The following is a 21,667-nucleotide window of genomic DNA, read 5'->3' as shown; positions in this document are numbered from 1 at the left end:
GACCATTAATTAAACTTTTAATCATCTGTGGTTATAACAATGCTGGTACTACGGAATAGCAGCACGTAACTTCTAAAAAACAAGTAGTAACATTTTAAATGTACAGATTTATAACACTGAGGTTATAACTAATTACACATGGACAAATTAAGTGCTTTCTTTGTGTGTTTACAAATAATACAAGATTATTAACTGAACAGTTATTCAAATATGATCAAGGTAATATAAACTGTATTATTGTCTGTATGGATGAGGCTAAAAACATTAGGATACATTGTCATTATTTTCTTAATGTTTCATTAATTCACAGAGCTTCTCTACTGCACAGTTAACACCATTTTTTAAAACTAGAATGATATTGAATGCCTCTCACTAGTCCTCTCTATTAAATACAAAAAAATACATTTCATAATGTAATCGTTTTGGTTTATATTGCCTACAGTATGACAGCTCCTCTCTTGGCACTAAAATACAAAACATTTAACAATACAGGCGTACTATTTTTGAATTAATCTGGATTCAAGTCATGTACTCCAGCATTAAGATGAAAGGATGAGACTGTAGTGAGCAGTGAGACAAAAAGTGCAAATGACCGGGAAAACATGAAATATGGAGTTTCACTTCTTGAATTACTGGAACGAAATTGCCCTAACATATTAATGCTTTGACTTTTTCTTGATAACAAAGCAGGTCACTTGTAAGAGCTCCTTCCCTTCGTGCTATCAAACTGTTCAAAGTGCGCACATAGTGATAACGATTTGGTCACAAGCATAAGAGGACATGGGAAGTATTTCAAAAGCAAGGAGAGTTTAACCTTACGTCTGAAAAGTAAAAATTGTATAAAATGTTGTTTTCTGCGTTTTTAAATGTGGATTGTTCATGATTTTCTATTTTATATCCCATCAAACTGGATATATTTAGATTCTGGACTGAAGATTCAAGACATCCCCTTAGACTTTGAGAAAATAGGATGGATGTTTTCCACAATTTTCTAATATTCAAAGACTGAAAATAATCGTTAGCTGCATCCTTAACATGCAACCACTGACGATGGGTTGCAAGAAGATACCATTCATTTCAAGGGGTTACAAGCCATACAGTTGAAATCCAATGACTTAGTTAATGAATTAAACTGATGAGTATTACACCATTATAATTATTTTAAATAATAACTAGACATACAGTGTCTAAACAAAGACTAAAAGCAGCTAATTTAAACTTCATCAAAAACTTAGTAAATCAAAAAGTATTTTTAAATGCTGCAACATGCTAGCACCAAAGGCAAAAGGAACAACAAAATAAACATTTATTCTATTAACAAAGCGTTTTCATCACTTGCTTTTTAAGTAAATAGACATTATAGTGAGAATGAAATTGTCCTAAATAGATATTTGCATGTTCTCCACCACTGCCTGACCTGCTTTTTGAAATGCTTCCCATGTCCAAGGAGGTTTTCCGTTTAAAACTCATCCAAAAGGCATCTGATGAAAGTTAATGACGGGTAAAGCACTATAACCAGAATCAGTAAATATAGGAATCTAATCATGGATGATAAACCAATTTTCCTTTTTCTTAAAGGAAGGAAAGTGGTTTAAGAAGTGCACAACACAGGGGGGAAATTAATACATTCATAAATGCTTTTAAGTTGTAAAAAACAAATATTGTTAAGACGACACCAACGTATGACTGACAACCATCCATAACTCACTGTAGTAGATACAAAATGCATAAGTATGAACATTAAGCTACATGCTATCGGTTATATATTCTGTCTCTAAATAAACAGAAAGACAAACAGTCGCCCTCCGTGTTAAATGCTTTGTGTGTTAGCTTTCCTTCGTCATAGTTACTGTCAGTCACATTTATTGGCTGTTGTTTTGTTAACAGCCAATTAGAACCAATTATATTTATGTGCTTTAATTCAATTTTCACTACTGATAAACTCATGACTGGAATGTTTCAAACTGATTTAAAAACCTAAGTTAGAATCATTAATATCATGGAAAACATAGTTGGATACAAAAAACATCTTAATAAAAGGTCTCACTCACTAGTTCCAGAGCAGTTGTCATTATATGTATGTTAAACAGAGCTACATATGCTGAGGAAAGTGAAAATATGTCACTAGTTTCTTAGAAAAACTGGTAAAATATACTTTTAGTTTAGATTTGTGTTATAGCTAACTCAAAAGAAATGGATTCGGAGTGTTCCACATCCTTTAAAAGACTAAAACAACTCACACATATTGGCTGTTTTGGGCAGATTTAAACTGCAAATAATCACATCAAGTATTTTACCTTCTTGACAAACCTATATTGTTGTTTCCTGTGTTTTGGAAAGTAGATATTGAGAGTGTTAGGGGTGTGATATCCTGATATAGGCTGACATTTTAAAGGACTAGTCCAACATTTTGGGCATCAGATTATTTTATATCACATTTACTTTTAAAGACTTCCATACAAATGGGAATACATTTAAAGCAATTTGTCTTTTCTTGCTGTTGTTCTGTACTCAACCAGAGTGGTTTGGATCTTCCTTTAGGTTAGATTTGTGTTATAGCTAACTCAAAAGAAATGGAGAGTGTTCCACATCCTTTAAAAGACTACAGAAACACAACTAAAAAACTATTGTCTGTTTGGGGCAGATTTAAACTCGAAGTAATCCCATCAAGTATTTTACCTTCTTGACAAACCTATATTGTTGTTTCCTGTGTTTTGGAAAGTAGATATTGAGAGTGTTAGGGGTGTGATATCGAGAGGTGGCTGACAGGAGCTGCTTTAAAAAGGACTAGTCTTTGTTTGACTCACATTTGCTTCTAAGGACTTCCATACACATGGGAATAAAATGAAAGTAATTTGTCATGTTTTGATATTGTTCTGTACTCCAAAAGAGTGGTTTGAATTTTCTCAAGTCTTTACTTTTTTTGCATTTGCTTCCTTGATTTTCCTGCTTTAACTATTATAACTGGACAAGGAGCTGCAAACAGTCTTAGTTTCAAAACGGCTTCTTGATGCTAGACATGAACTTTTCCCTGTCAATAAAATCAAGCCTACTGATGAAAACATATTAGAGGAAGGAGCATGGTGAGGGGAATCCTTTTGCTATCCAATTATACCAGAACAAGTGACACTTCTACCTTCACTACGCCCAGAAAAGGCTAATAAGTTGTAAGTAAAAGTAAAGATGAGTATAGTATGAAGTTATACAAATCATAAGAGGCACAAAATATTATTTATATTTTCAGAGTCTATTAAAATCCTGTTAGCAGCCTCTCTTAATGTTTCCCTTTAAGGTAAATATGAGAGACAGGTTTATCAAAAGAATAGGACACGTTTAGAGTTGCAGAAAATAATCTATTACAGATAAACACAGATATACTACAGTTGTCTATACAATGACGACCACTTCACCACAGCCTCTGAACTAGAAGTGTCTCATTTATCCATGTTAGGATGTTGTGACGGTTTCCATCATTTCCTCCACTTTTTAAAAACGTTAAATCACCAGCTGCCTTCTCACCTTGTTTGTCCTGTGGTTCGTTTTCTTCTACGTCACGGCTAATAAAGGACGGAGGGACACTCCATGGTCTCTGTTAAGTGTTATTTTAAGTGTCCACGGTCTCTGTTTCCACCTCTGTTAAGTGTTACGTGTTATTTTAAGTGTTCCTCTGTCCTTTCCCAGCCTCAGGATTTGTCTCCATGACGCCGGGTCGTTTCAGGTTCCACTGGTCAACGTCTCTCCGCCTGTCCTGCTGCTCCACCTCTGATTCGCTGACAGTATTACCTCCACCTCCACCTCCAAAAGCAAAGCAATCCTTCTGCTTCCCGTCACCCATCCCCACCTCCTCCTCCTCCTCCTTCTTCCTCCGTTTCCCCTCCACCATCCCTCCTCCTCCTCCGCCGTCCCCTTTGCCTCCATCCACCATCGTCTCTATCTCTATAGGAGCCTGCTCCGGTGTCGGCATGGCTCCAATACGCTCCATCTCCACCCACATGGACCCAGGAGGAGGCTCCAGAGAGGTGTAGTGGAGCGTGGGCTGCTCCGCCTGCTGATGGAGGTGCTGGTTCTCTGGGTGCAGGTGTTGATGTTGGTGCTGGAGGTGGTGCTGGTGCTGGAGGTGATGCAGCGGCTGAAGAGGGTGCTGCATGGACTGATGAGGGTGCTGAATGGGGTGCAAAAGTACACACATCCTTTACTTAAGTAGAAGTACAGATACTCGTGTTTAAAAGTACTCTGGTAAAAGTAGAAGTACTGACTAAACTTCTTTACTCAAGTCAAAGTAAAGAGGCTTCGACATGTTCTTAAGTAAAAAGTACCCATAACTCCCAGCTGTTTTAAAGAGTACCTGACCTCCCTTTATATTAATAGAACAATAATGTCATTGTTAGCTAATGAATGTTTCCATGCTGAACAACGGCAACATGACAACGTTTCCATTGGTCCCTCTTCTTTAGAGAAGACCAGGAAATGATGGATACACGGATTGTGTTCAAATCAATAGGCACGCAATGACTCTAAAGAATAATGATCACGCATCAAACACACATTCAGACTAAAGGAACCAGCTGTTTGGAAAATGAGAGAAGTAGAAAGTACAGGTATTTGAGTTCAACATGTAAGAAGTAGAAAGTACAGGTATTTGAGTTCAACATGTAAGAAGTAGAAAGTACAGGTATTTGAGTTCAACATGTAAGAGTAGAAAGTATAGGGTATTTGAGTTCAACATGTAAGAAGTAGAAAGTACAGGTATTTGAGTTCAACATGTAAGAAGTAGAAAGTATAGGTATTTGAGTTCAACATGTAGAAGTAGAAAGTACAGGTATTTGTGTTCAACATGTAAGAAGTAGAAAGTTACAGGTATTTGAGTTTCAACATGTAAGAAGTAGAAAGTACAGGTATTTGTGTTCAACATGTAAGAAGTAGAAAGTACAGGTATTTGTGTTCAACATGTAAGAAGTAGAAAGTACAGGTATTTGAGTTCAACATGTAAGAAGTAGAAAGTACAGGTATTGAGTGAAGTAGAAAGTACAGGTATTTGAGTTCAACATGTAAGAAGTAGAAAGTACAGGTATTTGAGTTCAACATGTAGAAGTAGAAAGTACAGGTATTTGGTTCAACATGTAAGAAGTAGGAAATTACAGGTATTTGAGGTTCAACATGTAAGAAGTAGAAAGTACAGGTATTTGAGTTCAACATGTAAGAAGTAGAAAGTACAGGTATTTGAGTTCAACATGTAAGAAGTAGAAAGTACAGGTATTTGAGTTCAAAATGTAAGAAGTAGAAGTACAGTATTTGGGTTCAAAATGTAAGAAGTAGAAGTACAGGTATTGGAGTTCAACATTGTAACAAGAGAAAGTACAGGTATTTGAGTTCAACATGTAAGAAGTAGAAATTACAGGTATTTGGGTTCAACATGTAAGAAGTAGAAAAGTACAGGTATTTGAGTTCAACATGTAAGAAGTAGAAAGTACAGGTATTTGAGTTCAACATGTAAGAAGTAGAAAAGTACAGGTATTTGGGTTTCAACATGTAAGAAGTAGAAAGTACAGGTATTTGTGTTCAACATGTAAGAAGTAGAAAGTACAGGTATTTGAGTTCAACATGTAAGAAGTAGAAAGTACAGGTATTTGAGTTCAACATGTAAGAAGTAGAAAGTACAGGTATTTGGGTTCAACATGTAAGAAGTAGAAAGTACAGGTATTTGAGTTCAACATGTAAGAAGTAGAAAGTACAGGTATTTGTGTTCAACATGTAAGAAGTAGAAAGTACAGGTATTTGAGTTCAACATGTAAGAAGTAGAAAGTTCAGGTATTTGAGTTCAACATGTAAGAAGTAGAAAGTACAGGTATTTGTGTTCAACATGTAAGAAGTAGAAAGTACAGGTATTTGAGTTCAACATGTAAGAAGTAGAAAGTACAGGTATTTGGGTTCAACATGTAAGAAGTAGAAAGTACAGGTATTTGAGTTCAACATGTAAGAAGTAGAAAGTACAGGTATTTGTGTTCAACATGTAAGAAGTGAAAGTACAGGTATTTGAGTTCAACATGTAACAAGTAGAAAGTACAGGTATTTGAGTTCAACATGTAAGAAGTAGAAAGTACAGGTATTTGAGTTCAACATGTAAGAAGTAGAAAGTACAGGTATTTGTGTTCAACATGTAAGAAGTGAAAGTACAGGTATTTGAGTTCAACATGTAAGAAGTAGAAAGTACAGGTATTTGAGTTCAACATGTAACAAGTAGAAAGTACAGGTATTTGGGTTCAACATGTAAGAAGTAGAAAGTACAGGTATTTGAGTTCAACATGTAAGAAGTAGAAAGTACAGGTATTTGAGTTCAACATGTAAGAAGTAGAAAGTACAGGTATTTGTGTTCAACATGTAAGAAGTAGAAAGTACAGGTATTTGAGTTCAACATGTAAGAAGTAGAAAGTTCAGGTATTTGAGTTCAACATGTAAGAAGTAGAAAGTACAGGTATTTGGGTTCAACATGTAAGAAGTAGAAAGTACAGGTATTTGAGTTCAACATGTGAGAAGTAGAAAGTACAGGTATTTGTGTTCAACATGTAAGAAGTAGAAAGTACAGGTATTTGAGTTCAACATGTAAGAAGTAGAAAGTACAGGTATTTGTGTTCAACATGTGAGAAGTAGAAAGTACAGGTATTTGAGTTCAACATGTAAGAAGTAGAAAGTACAGGTATTTGGGTTCAACATGTAAGAAGTAGAAAGTACAGGTATTTGAGTTCAACATGTAAGAAGTAGAAAGTACAGGTATTTGTGTTCAACATGTAAGAAGTAGAAAGTACAGGTATTTGTGTTCAACATGTAAGAAGTAGAAAGTACAGGTATTTGTGTTCAACATGTAAGAAGTAGAAAGTACAGGTATTTGGGTTCAACATGTAAGAAGTAGAAAGTACAGGTATTTGTGTTCAACATGTAAGAAGTAGAAAGTACAGGTATTTGAGTTCAACATGTAAGAAGTAGAAAGTACAGGTATTTGTGTTCAACATGTAAGAAGTAGAAAGTACAGGTATTTGAGTTCAACATGTAAGAAGTAGAAAGTACAGGTATTTGTGTTCAACATGTAAGAAGTAGAAAGTACAGGTATTTGTGTTCAACATGTGAGAAGTAGAAAGTACAGGTATTTGAGTTCAAAATGTGAGAAGTAAAAGTACAGGTACCCACCTCTGGGTGCTGCTGGAACTGGTGTTGGTGGTGTTGATGGTGTTGATGGTGTGTGTGATGGTGGTGGTACTGGTCTACGATCTGCTTGTCCACGTTTTGGATGAACTCCTTGGGCTGGTTCTTCAGGAACTTCTCAAACTTCTTGGAGGCTTTTTTGTTCGTCACAAACCAGTCCTGTTAGAAAGGAGGTTCAATTTAATGTAGTCTACAACCAAGGATTCAAGGATTCAAGTCTTTTATTGTCATGTGTACAGAGCTACAGTGAAGATATGTCAATAAAGATCTTAGGTCACATGCTACTCCAACAGTGCAACACAATACAACAGATAAAATAGTGCAAGTAAATACAAATAGAATAGAAATAGTGCAAGGAGAGTCTATATACAAGTAATTGGAATATGATATATTAGATACATCATTTGTAAGTTGCAAACAGATGAATGTTATGGATGTTCTTTCAAAGTTCAGGTGTTTTACCAGAGAGAAAACATTCTTATTTATTCTGTAAACAAGGTTAAAGAGACCTGTTTGAGAGGTGGGCTTTTACCTGAGAGTGGACAGAGTTGATGTGGTACTTCACTCCACTTTCAGAGTTAAACTCTTTGTTGCAGATCAGACATCTGTACTTTCCAGCCTCAAAGTCGCCCTGAGATGAGAAGAAACAAAAGAGACATGAAAGGATTATGATGCCCTTAAATATGTTGTACCTCGTAATCTTAACTATTCATCTGTATTGTGATCATGTACTGTAAGCAGAATGTCTGTATTACATTACGAAGATGTGGATACCTACTTAGATATTCCTGTTAATCCAGTCTTGTAATCAAAGACTGGAACATGTTTAAATACATGTTAATATTGACTTGACTATGCATGGAATATTTACTCTGCTGCATATTATATTTCAGAGTTAAAGAAGAAAGCTGACGTACCTTGTTGCAGAGTCCCAGATGAGCTTTGAGTCCGGACACACTGGTGTAGACGGAGCAACAACCCTGAGGAGGACACGTATTAAGTTACATCCTGGGTTCTGCACTTAGTTAGGAATTGATACAAATCCTGAGATTCAAAGGAAAACATCTGAGATTAATAGAAATAGAACCAAATATAATAACCGAGCGTGATGCTGTGTTACCTGGTTGGGACACTGGACCTTCCTCTGTAGCTTCACCTCATTCTTCCACTTCCTCAGAACCTCCTGACTGAAAGGCAGGCAGACCGGGCCGGGCGTACTTCAACTGAGAAGAGAAGCATATCCAGGATGAGGTCACTAAAAGCCTTATATCACATATTTTATGATTTTTAAAAGCATAAATGCAACCTACAAAAGTGAAACGTTAGGCTACAAACTACAGCACGGTCACATGACTTCACGTCACCACCGCTAAGCTAAAGGAGGCTAATGTTGGGCTATAAAGGAACTACAGCACGGTCACATGACTTCACGTCACCACCGCTAAGCTAAAGGTGGCTAATGTTGGGCTATAAAGGAACTACAGCACGGTCACATGACATCACGTCACCACCGCTAAGCTAAAGGTAGCTAATGTTGGGCTATAAAGGAACTACAGCACGGTCACATGACTTCACGTCACCACCGCTAAGCTAAAAGTGGCTAATGTTGGGCTATAAAGGAACTACAGCACGGTCACATGACTTCACGTCACCACCGCTAAGCTAAAGGTGGCTAATGTTGGGCTATAAAGGAACTACAGCACGGTCACATGGGAGGCGTGTGGTGCCCCACTGCAGTCAGCATGTCACTTCATCCCAAATTGCTCCTGTGGGGATTGCCCACATTATTGAGTATGTAAGTCGCTTTGGATAAAAGCGTCTAACAAGTGACATGTAATGTAATGTCACATGACTTCACGTCACCGCTAAGCTAAAGGTGGCTAATGATGGGCTATAAAGGAACTACAGCACGGTCACATGACTTCAACTTAATGTTGGGCTATAATGGAACTACAGCATGGTCACATGACTTCACGTCACCACCGCTAAGCTAAAGGTAGCTAATGATGGGCTATGAAGGAACTACAGCACGGTCACATGACTTCACGTCACCACCACTAAGCTAAAGGTGGCTAATGATGGGCTATAAAGGAACTACAGCACAGTCACATGACTTCACGTCACCACCGCTAAGCTAAAGGTGGCTAATGATGGGCTATAAAGGAACTACAGCACAGTCACATGACTTCACGTCACCACCGCTAAGCTAAAGGTGGCTAATGATGGGCTATAAAGGAACTACAGCATGGTCACATGACTTCAACTTAATGTTCGGCTATAATGGAACTACAGCATGGTCACATGACTTCACGTCACGACTGCTAAGCTAAAGGCGGCTAATTTTCTTATTTCAGGTTTACAACCAAAAACACGTAACAAAAGTGCTGAAAATGCTCATTTCCAGGTTTTAGCAATCATTCCTACACCACCTTCCTCTGTTGGAATAATTTACAATAAAGAAACATACTCTCATATATCCCCCAACTCCACATATACATTGAAGACATTCTGCTCTTGCCTTCTTGTCGTCCGGCACCAGGTCGGACTGGAACTTCCTCTTGGGCCAGTCTTTGGGCAGCTCGTTGTTGGCGATCTCGGCGAGGTGGAAGTTAGCGACCTGCGCGGACACTCGCTGCACCCGACCGCTCGCCGTGCGCTCAGGGTTCGCCTCTCTGTGAGCCTTCAGAGCCTCGTCTTCCTCACTCTTCACAGGAGTCTGGGGAACAGGGGGGAAAGATTTCAAGAGTATATTCAGTTCTTAAAGCTCACCTATTATGCGATATTTGTACAATATATTATAGGGCCATATCTATACAAAACATGTCTCTGAAGTGTTTTGCTCAAAATACCAAGCTTATTAAACACCGTATTATGTTCCAAACCACTTCAAGGATTATTTCTGAAACAGTATGGAGATCGAATGCTTCTTTTCTTGCGGGTTTACCACAAGGTGAGTACCTTTTTATACACATACTCTCTCCAGTACAGGTTAGCTCTGAGTGTTAGCGATGCTTGCTAACGTAAACAAAGACCATATTACGTCCAAATCACGTCAGGCATTGTTTCCGATAGCGACGTTTCTGATTGACCCGTGAGTCCACATTTTCGATATGATGTGATTTACATCATATCGGACGCAAATCTGGATCAGCTCCGTTGTATCCCCCGTTTTTAGAGATTTGGGTACGGAGGAAAAGAGAGAGGGTTTTGTTTGACACTATGTGAGTTCCCTGACACACCGGGGACACATATTTATGTATAAAATACATCAAAAAGTGCATTTAGCATGATAGGAGACCTTTAAGACTGGATTCCATACAGTCATCATTATTTAATTGTGACGTCCTTTCATTGTTTAATGTATTACTTTGTCTTATTGTTGTTTATTTCAGGTGTTTTTGGCTGCACGTTTGGGCTGCTATGTGTCTGCATATATATAAAACCTTAAATAAACATCCCAGACTCACAGGAGCGTGCTCTGACTTCAGGTGGTACTCCAGACCGGCCTTCGACTTGTACGTCTTCCCGCAGTGAGAGCAGTTGAGCAGCATCTTCTCCAGCTCCGACTCCTCCTTCCCGCACTTCTTCATGTGGTAAACGTAGCCCATGATGCTGGTGAACGCAGCACTGCAGCCCTGAGCAGAAGAAAAACACATCATTTAAATCACAGGTTGAATGAACGTTAAATTATCCTTTTTTGAGTCAATGTAATGTTTTGTGAGACGTCTTTTTCCTTGCATGTGTTCTTAATATTTGTCCTTGTTATGACATGTTACTGTACATTTGTAATTCAACATGTATGTTTTCTACTTTTGTTTTAATGCTATTTTATTTCTATTGAGATGTTTACATTTTGGAATGTTTATTTCTCGTCTTTTAATTTTATTGTACAATGCCTTGTCTTTTTATGCTGCTGCAACGCAAACATTTCCCAAATTGGGATCAATAAAGTACTTCTTATCTTGTCTGTATCTTGTTGATGTTGTTGATGGAGCTTCTGTGATGCTATGGTATCAAATAAATATGATTGACCTCTTTAGAGCATTTTAATTTGCCCAGTCTCTTCAGGATTTTGCGCAGTTTGTCTTTGATGGCACGATCATCCAGGTTCTTGGCGTCTTCTGCTGACGGCTGGAAACAGAGAAAAAACGTCTTATAAAATCAGAACACCATAATCAATCCCACAAACTCCACTAAACATGTTTTACATATGGAAAGTTTAAAAATGAAAGAGACATAAGTGTTAGATTCTCACCAGGTGGCTGTGGTCGGCCATGACGTGATACTTCATCCCTGTTGAAGACTTCAGCTGTTTCCCACAGTGCTGACAAGTGAACGGTTGCTATACACAACACATATCATACGTGCCAATTTATACAGTGTGTACGCTATAAACGAGTATACATACACTCCAGTTGATTGGGACTCCGAAGAGAAGAGTCTTAGCAGGTTTGTTAGAGTTAGATACTTTCTTTTCAGAGGTGTTTGTGTTCTCTAGGACTAGGGGACAGGAGATTGTGTATAGATAGATAGAGACAGACAGAGATAGAGAGAGAGAGATAGGTAGATACTTGTAGATCGATTACTGTGCTTTACTTCTATACTGTGTGAGTAATGGCTCTGTCACACAGTATAGATAAAAGGCTGTGTGTTTAAAATATGCTTTTAACTCTGACTAACTTCAGACTGTGTGCTCACCAGTCTGCAGTTCTCCATGTGCTTCTTCAGCCCCTCCACCGTCTTCCTGCTCACACTCTTACACTTCGGACAGGTCACTCTGCCTTTGGCCACGATCTGCAGCTGCCAGTACTCCTCTGGACTTCCTGGTGGGACAAACAAACAAAGGTTAAGGTTAGTTTATTTATGAAGCACACGTCAGACACAAAGGCAATTCAAAGAGCTTTACATACTGTAGGCAATAACACATTACAATTTAGAAATAAATACATTCAACAAAAAGTCAATTCATTACAGAGATAGAAATTAGTTAATGCTGCAAGACATGCGGAAGTGCAATGTTCAAACATATTTAAAGGACCTCTGGAAAAATAGCATTAATAAAGGTTTCATTTTAGACAATATAAATATATAAGTCCTTTTATATTGTGACCTGTGGTATCAGTGAATATGTTACTGCAGCTTCTGAAGTTTCATTCTAAGTTGAATTGACAGTTTTTTTAACCCAACCGTACTCTATAATCGATCTATTTACCTGAAGGAGTCATTTTAGACAAGACAGCGATACTTAACAGAAGGTGAACCTTTTCAAAGAAATGAAACCTCTCACCTGGAGGGTAGGTGGGGGGCTCCTTCTTGGTGGGGGGGGGTTTCTGATCCTCACTCGGCTGAACCGTCGGAACCTCATCAACACTGGCTGCTTCTGAACCTGGAATATTTACTGAAGATTAGAGATGGGTATCGAGAACCGGTACTAAGTCAATACCGGTACCTGATTGGACGGTATCGGTACACCGTTAAGCCGCTGGACAAACGGTGCAGCTATCGGTATATGTGTTACGTCTACTTCCTTAGTTTAACTTTAAACCATTCTGGTTGGTTGGGAACCCTGATCCCGTGTGATGTATCCGGTTTGAGACCCCTCTGATTGGCCACTGTAAATGCCACTCGTCATCTCTCTCATTAGCGCTCTTATTATTGTTGTGAGACTCCCGCAGGCATGGCGGACAGAGCGAAGCGATCGAAGGTCTGGGTGCACTTTAAAAAATGTAGTGGCGATAGTGCAAGGTGCAATCTATGTACTCAATTAGTTGCTTGTAAAGGGGGTAACAAAAGCAACTTAATGAAGCATTTGCAAACGAGACACTCATTGAATCTAAAACGGTGCAGTGTATTTGACAGCCTAAACAATGTGGCTGCTAGCGAGACTGCTAGTGCTAATAGTCCTAGGAAGATGCAATTATTTAGAACATATTTGACAAAACAATGAATGTCTAGTAATGAGTCTCACTCTATCTCCTGTAATATCAGACAGGATGTTGACTTACAGGAGTCTCTGCCCTCTGACGGCGGTGAGAAGTTATTGACCGGAGGACTTCGCTCCATCTCCACTCTCAGGACTTTCTTCATGTTCAAGTCTGTGAAAGTAACTGAACAAAATCAATCTCCCAAATGTATAAAAGACATGAAAAAGTGGATTTTGCATAATAGGTGACCTTTAAAGTAAAGTGTGGTTACCGGGTCTCCAGACGGGCCCTCTGTCTCCTCTCGTGTGGTTCCAGGGGGGGTCTTGGCTCCGGCCCGGTCCCCAGCTCTGATCCTCCGAGGGTCCTCGCTCTCTTCCTGCGCTCCAGCCCTGATCCTGAACCCTGTCCCGACCCGGCATCCAGACCTGGTCCTGGCTCGAGTGTCCCAGTCTGTCCCTTCCAGAGCTCCAGACCTGGTTCAAGATTCAAGATTCAAGGCTATTATTGTCATTTATATATTAGCTACAGTGTAGATATATCAATGAAAATCTTAGATCACAGGCTCCTCCAACAGCAACACAATAACACAGATACAATAGTTAAAGGTCACCTATTATGCAAAATCCTCTTCTTCATGTCTCTTCTACATCAACATGTGTCCCCTCTTCTTCATGTCTCTTCTTCATCAACATGTGTCCCCTCTTCTTCATGTCTCTTCTACATCAACATGTGTCCCCTCTTCTTCATGTCTCTTCATGTCTCTTCTACATCAACATGTGTCCCCTCTTCTTCATGTCTCTTCTACATCAACATGTGTCCCCTCTTCTTCATGTCTCTTCTACATCAACATGTGTCCCCTCTTCTTCATGTCTCTTCTACATCAACATATGTCCCCTCTTCTTCATGTCTCTTCTACATCAACATGTGTCCCCTCTTCTTCATGTCTCTTATACATCAACATGTGTCCCCTCTTCTCCATGTCTCTTCAACATCAACATGTGTCCCCTCTTCTTCATGTGTCTTCTACATCAACATGTGTCCCCTCTTCTTCATGTGTCTTCTACATCAACATGTGTCCCCTCTTCTTCATGTCTCTTCTACATCAACATGTGTCCCCTCTTCTTCATGTCTCTTCTACATCAACATGTGTCCCCTCTTCTTCATGTCTCTTCTACATCAACATGTGTCCCCTCTTCTTCATGTCTCTTCTACATCAACATGTGTCCCTCTTCTTCACGTCTCTTCTACATCAACATGTGTCCCCTCTTCTTCATGTCTCTTCTACATCAACATGTGTCCCCTCTTCTTCATGTCTCTTCTACATCAACATGTGTCCCCTCTTCTTCATGTCTCTTCTACATCAACATGTGTCCCCTCTTCTTCATGTCTCTTCTACATCAACATGTGTCCCCCCTATTCTTCATGTCTCTTCTACATTAACATGTGTCCCCTCTTCTTCATGTCTCTTCTTCATCACATGTGTCCCCTCTTCTTCATGTCTCTTCTACATCAACATGTGTCCCCTCTTCTTCACATCTCTTCTACATCAACATGTGTCCCCTCTTCTTCATGTCTCTTCTACATCAACATGTGTCCCCTCTTCTTCATGTCTCTTCTACATCAACATGTGTCCCCTCTTCTTCATGTCTCTTCTACATCAACATGTGTCCCCTCTTCTTCATGTCTCTTCTACATCAACAGGTGTCCCCTCTTCTTCAATGTCCTCTCTACATCAACATGTGTCCCCTCTTCTTCATGTCTCTTCTACATCAACATGTGTCCCCTCTTCTTCATGTCTCTTCTACATTAACATGTGTCCCCTCTTCTTCATGTCTCTTCTTCATCAACATGTGTCCCCTCTTCTTCATGTCTCTTCTACATCAACATGTGTCCCCTCTTCTTCACATCTCTTCTACATCAACATGTGTCCCCTCTTCTTCATGTCTCTTCTACATCAACATGTGTCCCCTCTTCTTCATGTCTCTTCTACATCAACATGTGTCCCTCTCTTCTTCATGTCTCTTCTACATCAACATGTGTCCCCTCTTCTTCATGTCTCTTCTACATCAACATGTGTCCCCTCTTCTTCATGTCTCTTCTACATCACATGTGTCCCCCTCTTCTTCATGTCTCTTCTACATCAACATGTGTCCCCTCTTCTTCATGTCTCTTCTACATCAACATGTGTCCCCTTCTTCTTCATGTCTCTTCTACATCAACATGTGTCCCCTCTTCTTCACGTCTCTTCTACATCAACATGTGTCCCCTCTTCTTCATGTCTCTTCTACATCAACATGTGTCCCCTCTTCTTCATGTCTCTTCTACATCAACATGTGTCCCCTCTTCTTCATGTCTCTTCTACATCAACATGTGTCCCCTCTTCTTCATGTCTCTTCTACATCAACATGTGTCCCCTCTTCTTCATGTCTCTTCTACATTAACATGTGTCCCCTCTTCTTCATGTCTCTTCTTCATCAACATGTGTCCCCTCTTCTTCATGTCTCTTCTACATCAACATGTGTCCCCCTCTTCTTCACATCTCTTCTACATCAACATGTGTCCCCTCTTCTTCATGTCTCTTCTACATCAACATGTGTCCCCTCTTCTTCATGTCTCTTCTACATCAACATGTGTCCCCTCTTCTTCATGTCTCTTCTACATCAACATGTGTCCCCTCTTCTTCATGTCTCTTCTACATCAACATGTGTCCCCTCTTCTTCATGTCTCTTCTACATCAACATGTGTCCCCTCTTCTTCATGTCTCTTCTACATCAACATGTGTCCCCTCTTCTTCATGTCTCTTCTACATTAACATGTGTCCCCTCTTCTTCATGTCTCTTCTTCATCAACATGTGTCCCCTCTTCTTCATGTCTCTTCTACATCAACATGTGTCCCCTCTTCTTCACATCTCTTCTACATCAACATGTGTCCCCTCTTCTTCATGTCTCTTCTACATCAACATGTGTCCCCTCTTCTTCATGTCTCTTCTACATCAACATGTGTCCCCTCTTCTTCATGTCTCTTCTACATCAACATGTGTCCCCTCTTCTTCATGTCTCTTCTACATCAACATGTGTCCCCTCTTCTTCATGTCTCTTCTACATCAACATGTGTCCCCTCTTCTTCATGTCTCTTCTACATCAACATGTGTCCCCTCTTCTTCAGGTCTCTTCTACATCAACATGTGTCCCCTCTGTGGAAAGAGACTCTGAAAGTTTCAGGAACAAAGATTCTCTCTCTTTTTGATCCATTTCTATAAAAACCTGTCTGAGAATGAGTTGATCCGATTTTGGCCACTTTATGATGTCATAACGATTTTTTGGCTTGTGGCGCAGTGGATAGACCCTTGGTGTTCGGATCAGGGGAGTACAGGTTCAAACCCCACTGCAGTCAGCATGTCGTTGTGTCCCTGAGACACTTCACTCCAAAGTGCTCCTGTGGGGATTGCCCACAGTATTGAGTATGTTAGTTGCTTTGGATAAAAGCGTCTAACAAGTAACATGTAATGTAACCATTAGCCAATCAGCAACCAAGGTAACCCCCCCCCCCCCACCTTATCACCTGAATCTCCTCCTAGAGCACCATTGAGTTCTTTCTAACCAAATCTCTCTCAGAGGGGCGTGGGGAGGGGCTCCTTATTTTCATCTAAAGTAACAGACAGAGAATCAGCACTTTTGAAACAGGGCTGAAACAGAGGGGATTATGGGTAATGCTGCAATGATCTGTTTGGTGTTTCAGCCAATCAGAGACAGGTTCTGTATATATCTGAGACCTGTAATATGTTGATGAAAACCAGTATAATAGGGGACCTTTAAAATAGTGCAAGTAAATACAAATAGAATAGAACCTGGTCCTGGCTCCAGACCTGGTCCTGATTCGGCCCCCTGCTGGTTTCAGGACCTTGGGGCCATGCAGAAAGTCTCGGAGGCAGCCTGGCATCGGGCGGGGCCAAGGAGTCTGGGTCCGCCCCATTGGCCAGACCCCCCGATGACATCACAACGGAGCAGCTGGTGGTTGGGTAATCTACTGCTCCTATGGGAACACTCTGCAGGTCCTCGTACCTGATAGAAAACAGTATATTTACATTTCAAATGTTGGAAATGTAACGTGATAATGCACTTTATTTATTTTACCGCTATGATTGTTTTGATTCTTGTTTTAGTTTTGACCTTTTTATTTCTATTTCCACTTATTTTATGATTTGTAATCTGAGTTTTGTGATTTTTGTATTTTATTTATTTCTCTGTACAGCACTTTGGTCTGGAGTTTTGAAAGTGCTTTTCAAATAAAGCTGTATTGTATTGTATAGATTATTTTAAAGCTAGCTAACTTTTGACCTTTCTAAATAAATTGCCACTGTGGACGCTGCCTAACTTTAGTTGATGTATAACTGATTAATGTTACAACATTGGAGCGCTTAAAAAGTAGTTTTTTGAGAGACATTTGTATTTCTAAGATTGTCACAAGCATTTGAAAAAGTATGTGGATGGCCTCCTAGTGGTTATAAACCTGACATTTTGAAAAGCGCAATAACTTGCCCATTCGTTTTGAGATACTGACTGTTTTTTAAGCTGCGTGTATTGGTTCAGTCGTGAACAATATGTTTATAAATGTTTATATTCGTCATTACATGGTTCATACACTTTTTCACCAATGATTTTCAATGACTTTTCCATGACCTTCACCTAATTTTCCATGACCAAAAAAATTACTCTTTCTCAGCGGTACCACTGAAAATGGTTTATTTGAACATGGAACAGGAAAACAAGGTCTGCATATGAAACATGTTGTGCCTATCTAAAACAAATCCAATAGGCTCACTAGCTTCTCGCTAAAGCAACTCAAATCTCTCAGCAGCAAAACACCTCGTCAGTTAAATGCCATTTTACGTTTCATTACTATACGATACAGTATTTATTATCATTATAGTATTACTATTTATGCGATTAGATAAAATATAAATTATATTTGAAGCAACTTTAGTTACATTTCCATGACTTTTCCAAAACTTTGGGAAAAATATTGTTTTCCGTAACTTTTCCAAGGCCTGGAATTAGCATTTAGAATTTCCATGACTTTTCCAGGTTTTTAATGACCGTAAGATCCCTGTCATTATTATCAGCGTTTGCTGTATCTGTCATGCAAATCTAAAATCAACAGGTCGATGAGTCTCTTACCTTTTTCTACCGTAGGTTCTCTTCATCTTTAGAGCGTCCATGGCTTCAGACTCGTCATTCTGAAACATTTGTAAAGCGTGCATAAAGTACATTTCTGGATATAGATCATTTAATGTAACAGGTGTTGTACTTATTATCAGTGTATTCTCACCTTGGGATATCCAGCTGAATTTAAGTCACAGGGTCTTTCAGGTATTCGCTGAACAACTACTGGAGAGAATATAAAAGTTAATTCAAAATCAGAAAAATGAACGCAATGAAAGGATTTTACTACCACCATAATTATGTTGATAAAGAATACACTGTTCTTTACCTGGACATGGCACTCCACTTTTAGGCTGGGACTGGACTGATCTCCTCTTCCTCGGCACATACAGAGGTGACATATCCCCTCCGATGGGAGCAGGGTCCATGCTAGGAAACCCTGCAGAAAGCAGCGTTAAAACAGAGAAGAGGGAACATCACAGTGAGTGGTATTTCACAAAATTCAATCTAATAAACACACAGATTGGTTTGACACCGAGCAAAGTCATATTTTAATTGTCCTTAAATTGAAGGTCTATTACAGGGGTGCCCAACCTTTTTTGAACCGAGAGCTACTTTTAAAGTTGCCAGTCTGCCGAGATCTACCAGTCCAAATAGAGAGGCGTAGCCATTACTGACAGCCTACTACCAGGTAAATACACACTTCTACTTGTATAAAACTGACCTTTGTACGATTAATACTTCATAAAATACTGCAGATCCTTTATCTTACCTCTTTCTGATCTACACACATACAAGTATTTAACTGAAGTTACACAACAGTGTTGTTGATACGGAGTTGGAGTTTATTCACACGTCACTACAGTGGGTAATGTTTTCAAGAAACATTGAACAGTGCTGCCACATATGACACAGGAAAACAAGAAAAGACTCTGAACCCTTTCTTTGCCATTATATAAAAATAGTGTTGCTACAAAAGTATAAATTAGGCTTACTAATAAGACAACTCAGATCTGAAGCTACTCAGGAATCTGCTGACAAAGTGCAATAAAAAACACAAAATTAATAGAATCAAACCCTTTTTTGTTGCATTTTAGTAGAATATCAAAAGAAATGCCTTTAAAATAGGATGCAAGCAACACTAGTTTCTTAACCTGAATTGATAATAGACTATAATCAATTTAAACAGAACAGATCTTAATGTTTGCATTCTTATACCATTGTGTACAATAATTATAATGAATACGTTCAGACAAACTAAAACTTACAGCTGATTAATAACGGTATCAAACTTGTGTTTTTATTATATCAAAAACCTGTTAAAATGCTACTGTTATTTTTACTGTCCCCCAAAAGCGCGTCGCAGCCTCCAGGAATGCTTCTTTCACAACTTCGCCGTCTTTGAAAGACTTCATGTGTTTCTCAAGAACGTGACTGACACGATAAGATGCTATGGTAGCAGCCTTGCTCTTGTTGTTGGGCCTGGTGAAAATGGACTGCTGTGCATTTAGCTGTCCTCTCAGGCCCCTCCCCTTTTGGGAGCGTAGGGCAGAATGAGGAGGGAATTCCGTCTCGTAGCGTTTGTGCACTGTTTTGAAATGCCGCTCCTAAATTACCCTTCTTTGATAAAGCAACACTCGCATTGCAGATGAGACAGATGGACTTTGAATTGGAATAGATACAAAAATAATCATCCTCCCACTCGGAGTGAAAATTATATATTTTGGGCTTTTTTGCTTCTGCCATAATTGCGGTCTTGTGTGTGTGCGGACTGTCACTCCTGTTGACACGGACAACGTCAGCGAAATAGTGCCCACTGCCCACCAGCCACGCCCCGACACATGGGGTCACGCCGGCCAATCACAAAGCTTTGATGCGTTCATGTACATTATTCTGCATAGGAAGATTATGTTACAAGACATTAACGATAAAACAGAATATTGTTGTTCTATTTTTAGACACATCTCGCGATCGACTGGGAATCTCCCCGCGATCGACCGGTCGATCGCGATCGACTGGTTGGGCACCCCTGGTCTATTACATTACATTTCATCACATGTCACTTGTTAGATGCTTTTATCCAAAGCGACTTACATACTCAATACTGTGGACAATCCCCACAGGAGGCAATTTGGGGTGAAGAGTCTCAGGGACACAACGACATGCTGACTGCAGTGGGTTTGAACCTGTGACCCCCTGATCCCAACACCAACGCTCTATCCACTGCGCCACACGCCACGTCTATAATCATTTTATACAAATCAGGGTTTTAACACCACATAGAATGAAATGTGATATCATGGATACATTTGAACTTTGGTACTTAGAGAATATGATGGAGCTAATATTTCAGTATTTACTTAAGATTTTTGAAGGATTGTGTTGTGTGTAAGACTACGGTAATTTTCATTATACAATATTTTAAATGAGCTCCACCTTTACCAGCTGCAGCATCAAAGTGATGGGATACATCACTAATTATACTCCAGTAATACAACACCTGACATAATAACTACTACTTCTACTTTTGTATGCTTATACTTTTGTTTAACTGCATTACTTTCACTTGTAGTTTTAATTTAGTTAAATATCTAAAACATTTGCCACCTCTGCATATAACCTTACATATGGTTGCAAATAAAGGTTTATCTGTACTAGCATCATAAAGGTTTTACTGTCTGAATGCTTTCGTTAAAGTAGTCAAATGATGCGTTTCCTGTTCCTGATGACTTATTATGATGATCATGTTTACAGTGTACACCTGAACGCACCGTGCATGTCACACTGAAGGCCACTGGCATGCAGCTTTAATGGAAACAACCGGTTATAATGCAGTTAAAGCGAGGAATGTGTTTTTTTCTCGGTCCAGCAACCCTGTAAAAAAAAAAAAAAAACAGCCTTTCCTGGAGCTGAGGAAAAGATAAATAAAACAAAAACATGCTTCTTTTTCAGGATGCAGGAAACAGCTGAAGCATACAGTGTTTTCCTGCACACCATAACCTGCTCTTCGTGGTTTTTCTTCACCAAATGAGAGGAGATCTTACCGTCCTACAGCTCTTTCCTCTGCAGAGCCTCCATGTCTGAGGCCGGCCTCCTCGGAAGCCTTTTCCCCGGCTTTGACACCCTGAGGACGGCGAAGCTGCACAGCGAGGCCCGGTCCTGGAGCTACACAGAGTCTGGAGAAACAAACATGTACAGTATCTGCATGTGGAGCATAATTCACCACTCTGTATTTGTGTTTGTGAGCGGAACGCCCTCCTGCTGGAGAACAAATAAGACCCGCATCTGCTGCTGCCTTCAGGGGCTGTGGGAAATACAGCGATTTACAGAATCAGTTATATTGACTAAGCATGCAGTGGTAAAAAAAAGTAAAATATAGCATT

General features: G+C 39.5%; 2 protein-coding genes across 4 annotated transcripts in view; one reads left to right on the top strand and one right to left on the bottom strand.

Moving 5' to 3' along the window:
* Positions 1-21,580, bottom strand: znf512 (zinc finger protein 512). The gene is given in 19 exon segments (XM_034200584.1): positions 1-4,162; positions 7,183-7,356; positions 7,730-7,828; positions 8,115-8,177; positions 8,318-8,389; positions 8,391-8,420; positions 9,716-9,913; positions 10,665-10,832; positions 11,230-11,328; positions 11,453-11,539; positions 11,896-12,020; positions 12,485-12,583; positions 13,203-13,292; positions 13,393-13,594; positions 16,970-17,183; positions 18,300-18,358; positions 18,451-18,509; positions 18,613-18,723; positions 21,329-21,580. Coding segments are annotated over 18 exon segments (2,445 nt in total). The 5' UTR covers positions 18,713-18,723; positions 21,329-21,580; the 3' UTR covers positions 1-3,655.
* si:ch211-245h14.1 (uncharacterized protein LOC563420 homolog) overlaps positions 21,453-21,667 on the top strand; it is a 23,745-nt gene continuing 23,530 nt past the window's right edge. For 2 of the 3 annotated variants that reach the window (XM_034200587.1, XM_034200586.1), the window contains exon 1: positions 21,461-21,476. The gene's annotated coding sequence lies outside the window, so the exon portion shown is untranslated. Of the gene's footprint in view, positions 21,477-21,667 lie in introns of all 3 variants that reach the window. The other variant, XM_034200585.1, reaches the window with a different exon arrangement.

The sequence above is a fragment of the Gymnodraco acuticeps genome, unplaced genomic scaffold (assembly GCF_902827175.1).
Source record: "Gymnodraco acuticeps unplaced genomic scaffold, fGymAcu1.1, whole genome shotgun sequence".
In the NCBI taxonomy this organism is placed as follows: Eukaryota; Metazoa; Chordata; class Actinopteri; order Perciformes; family Bathydraconidae; genus Gymnodraco; species Gymnodraco acuticeps.
The sequence above is the reverse complement of the archived record's forward strand: the minus strand, read 5'-3'. Positions and strand labels throughout refer to the sequence as shown.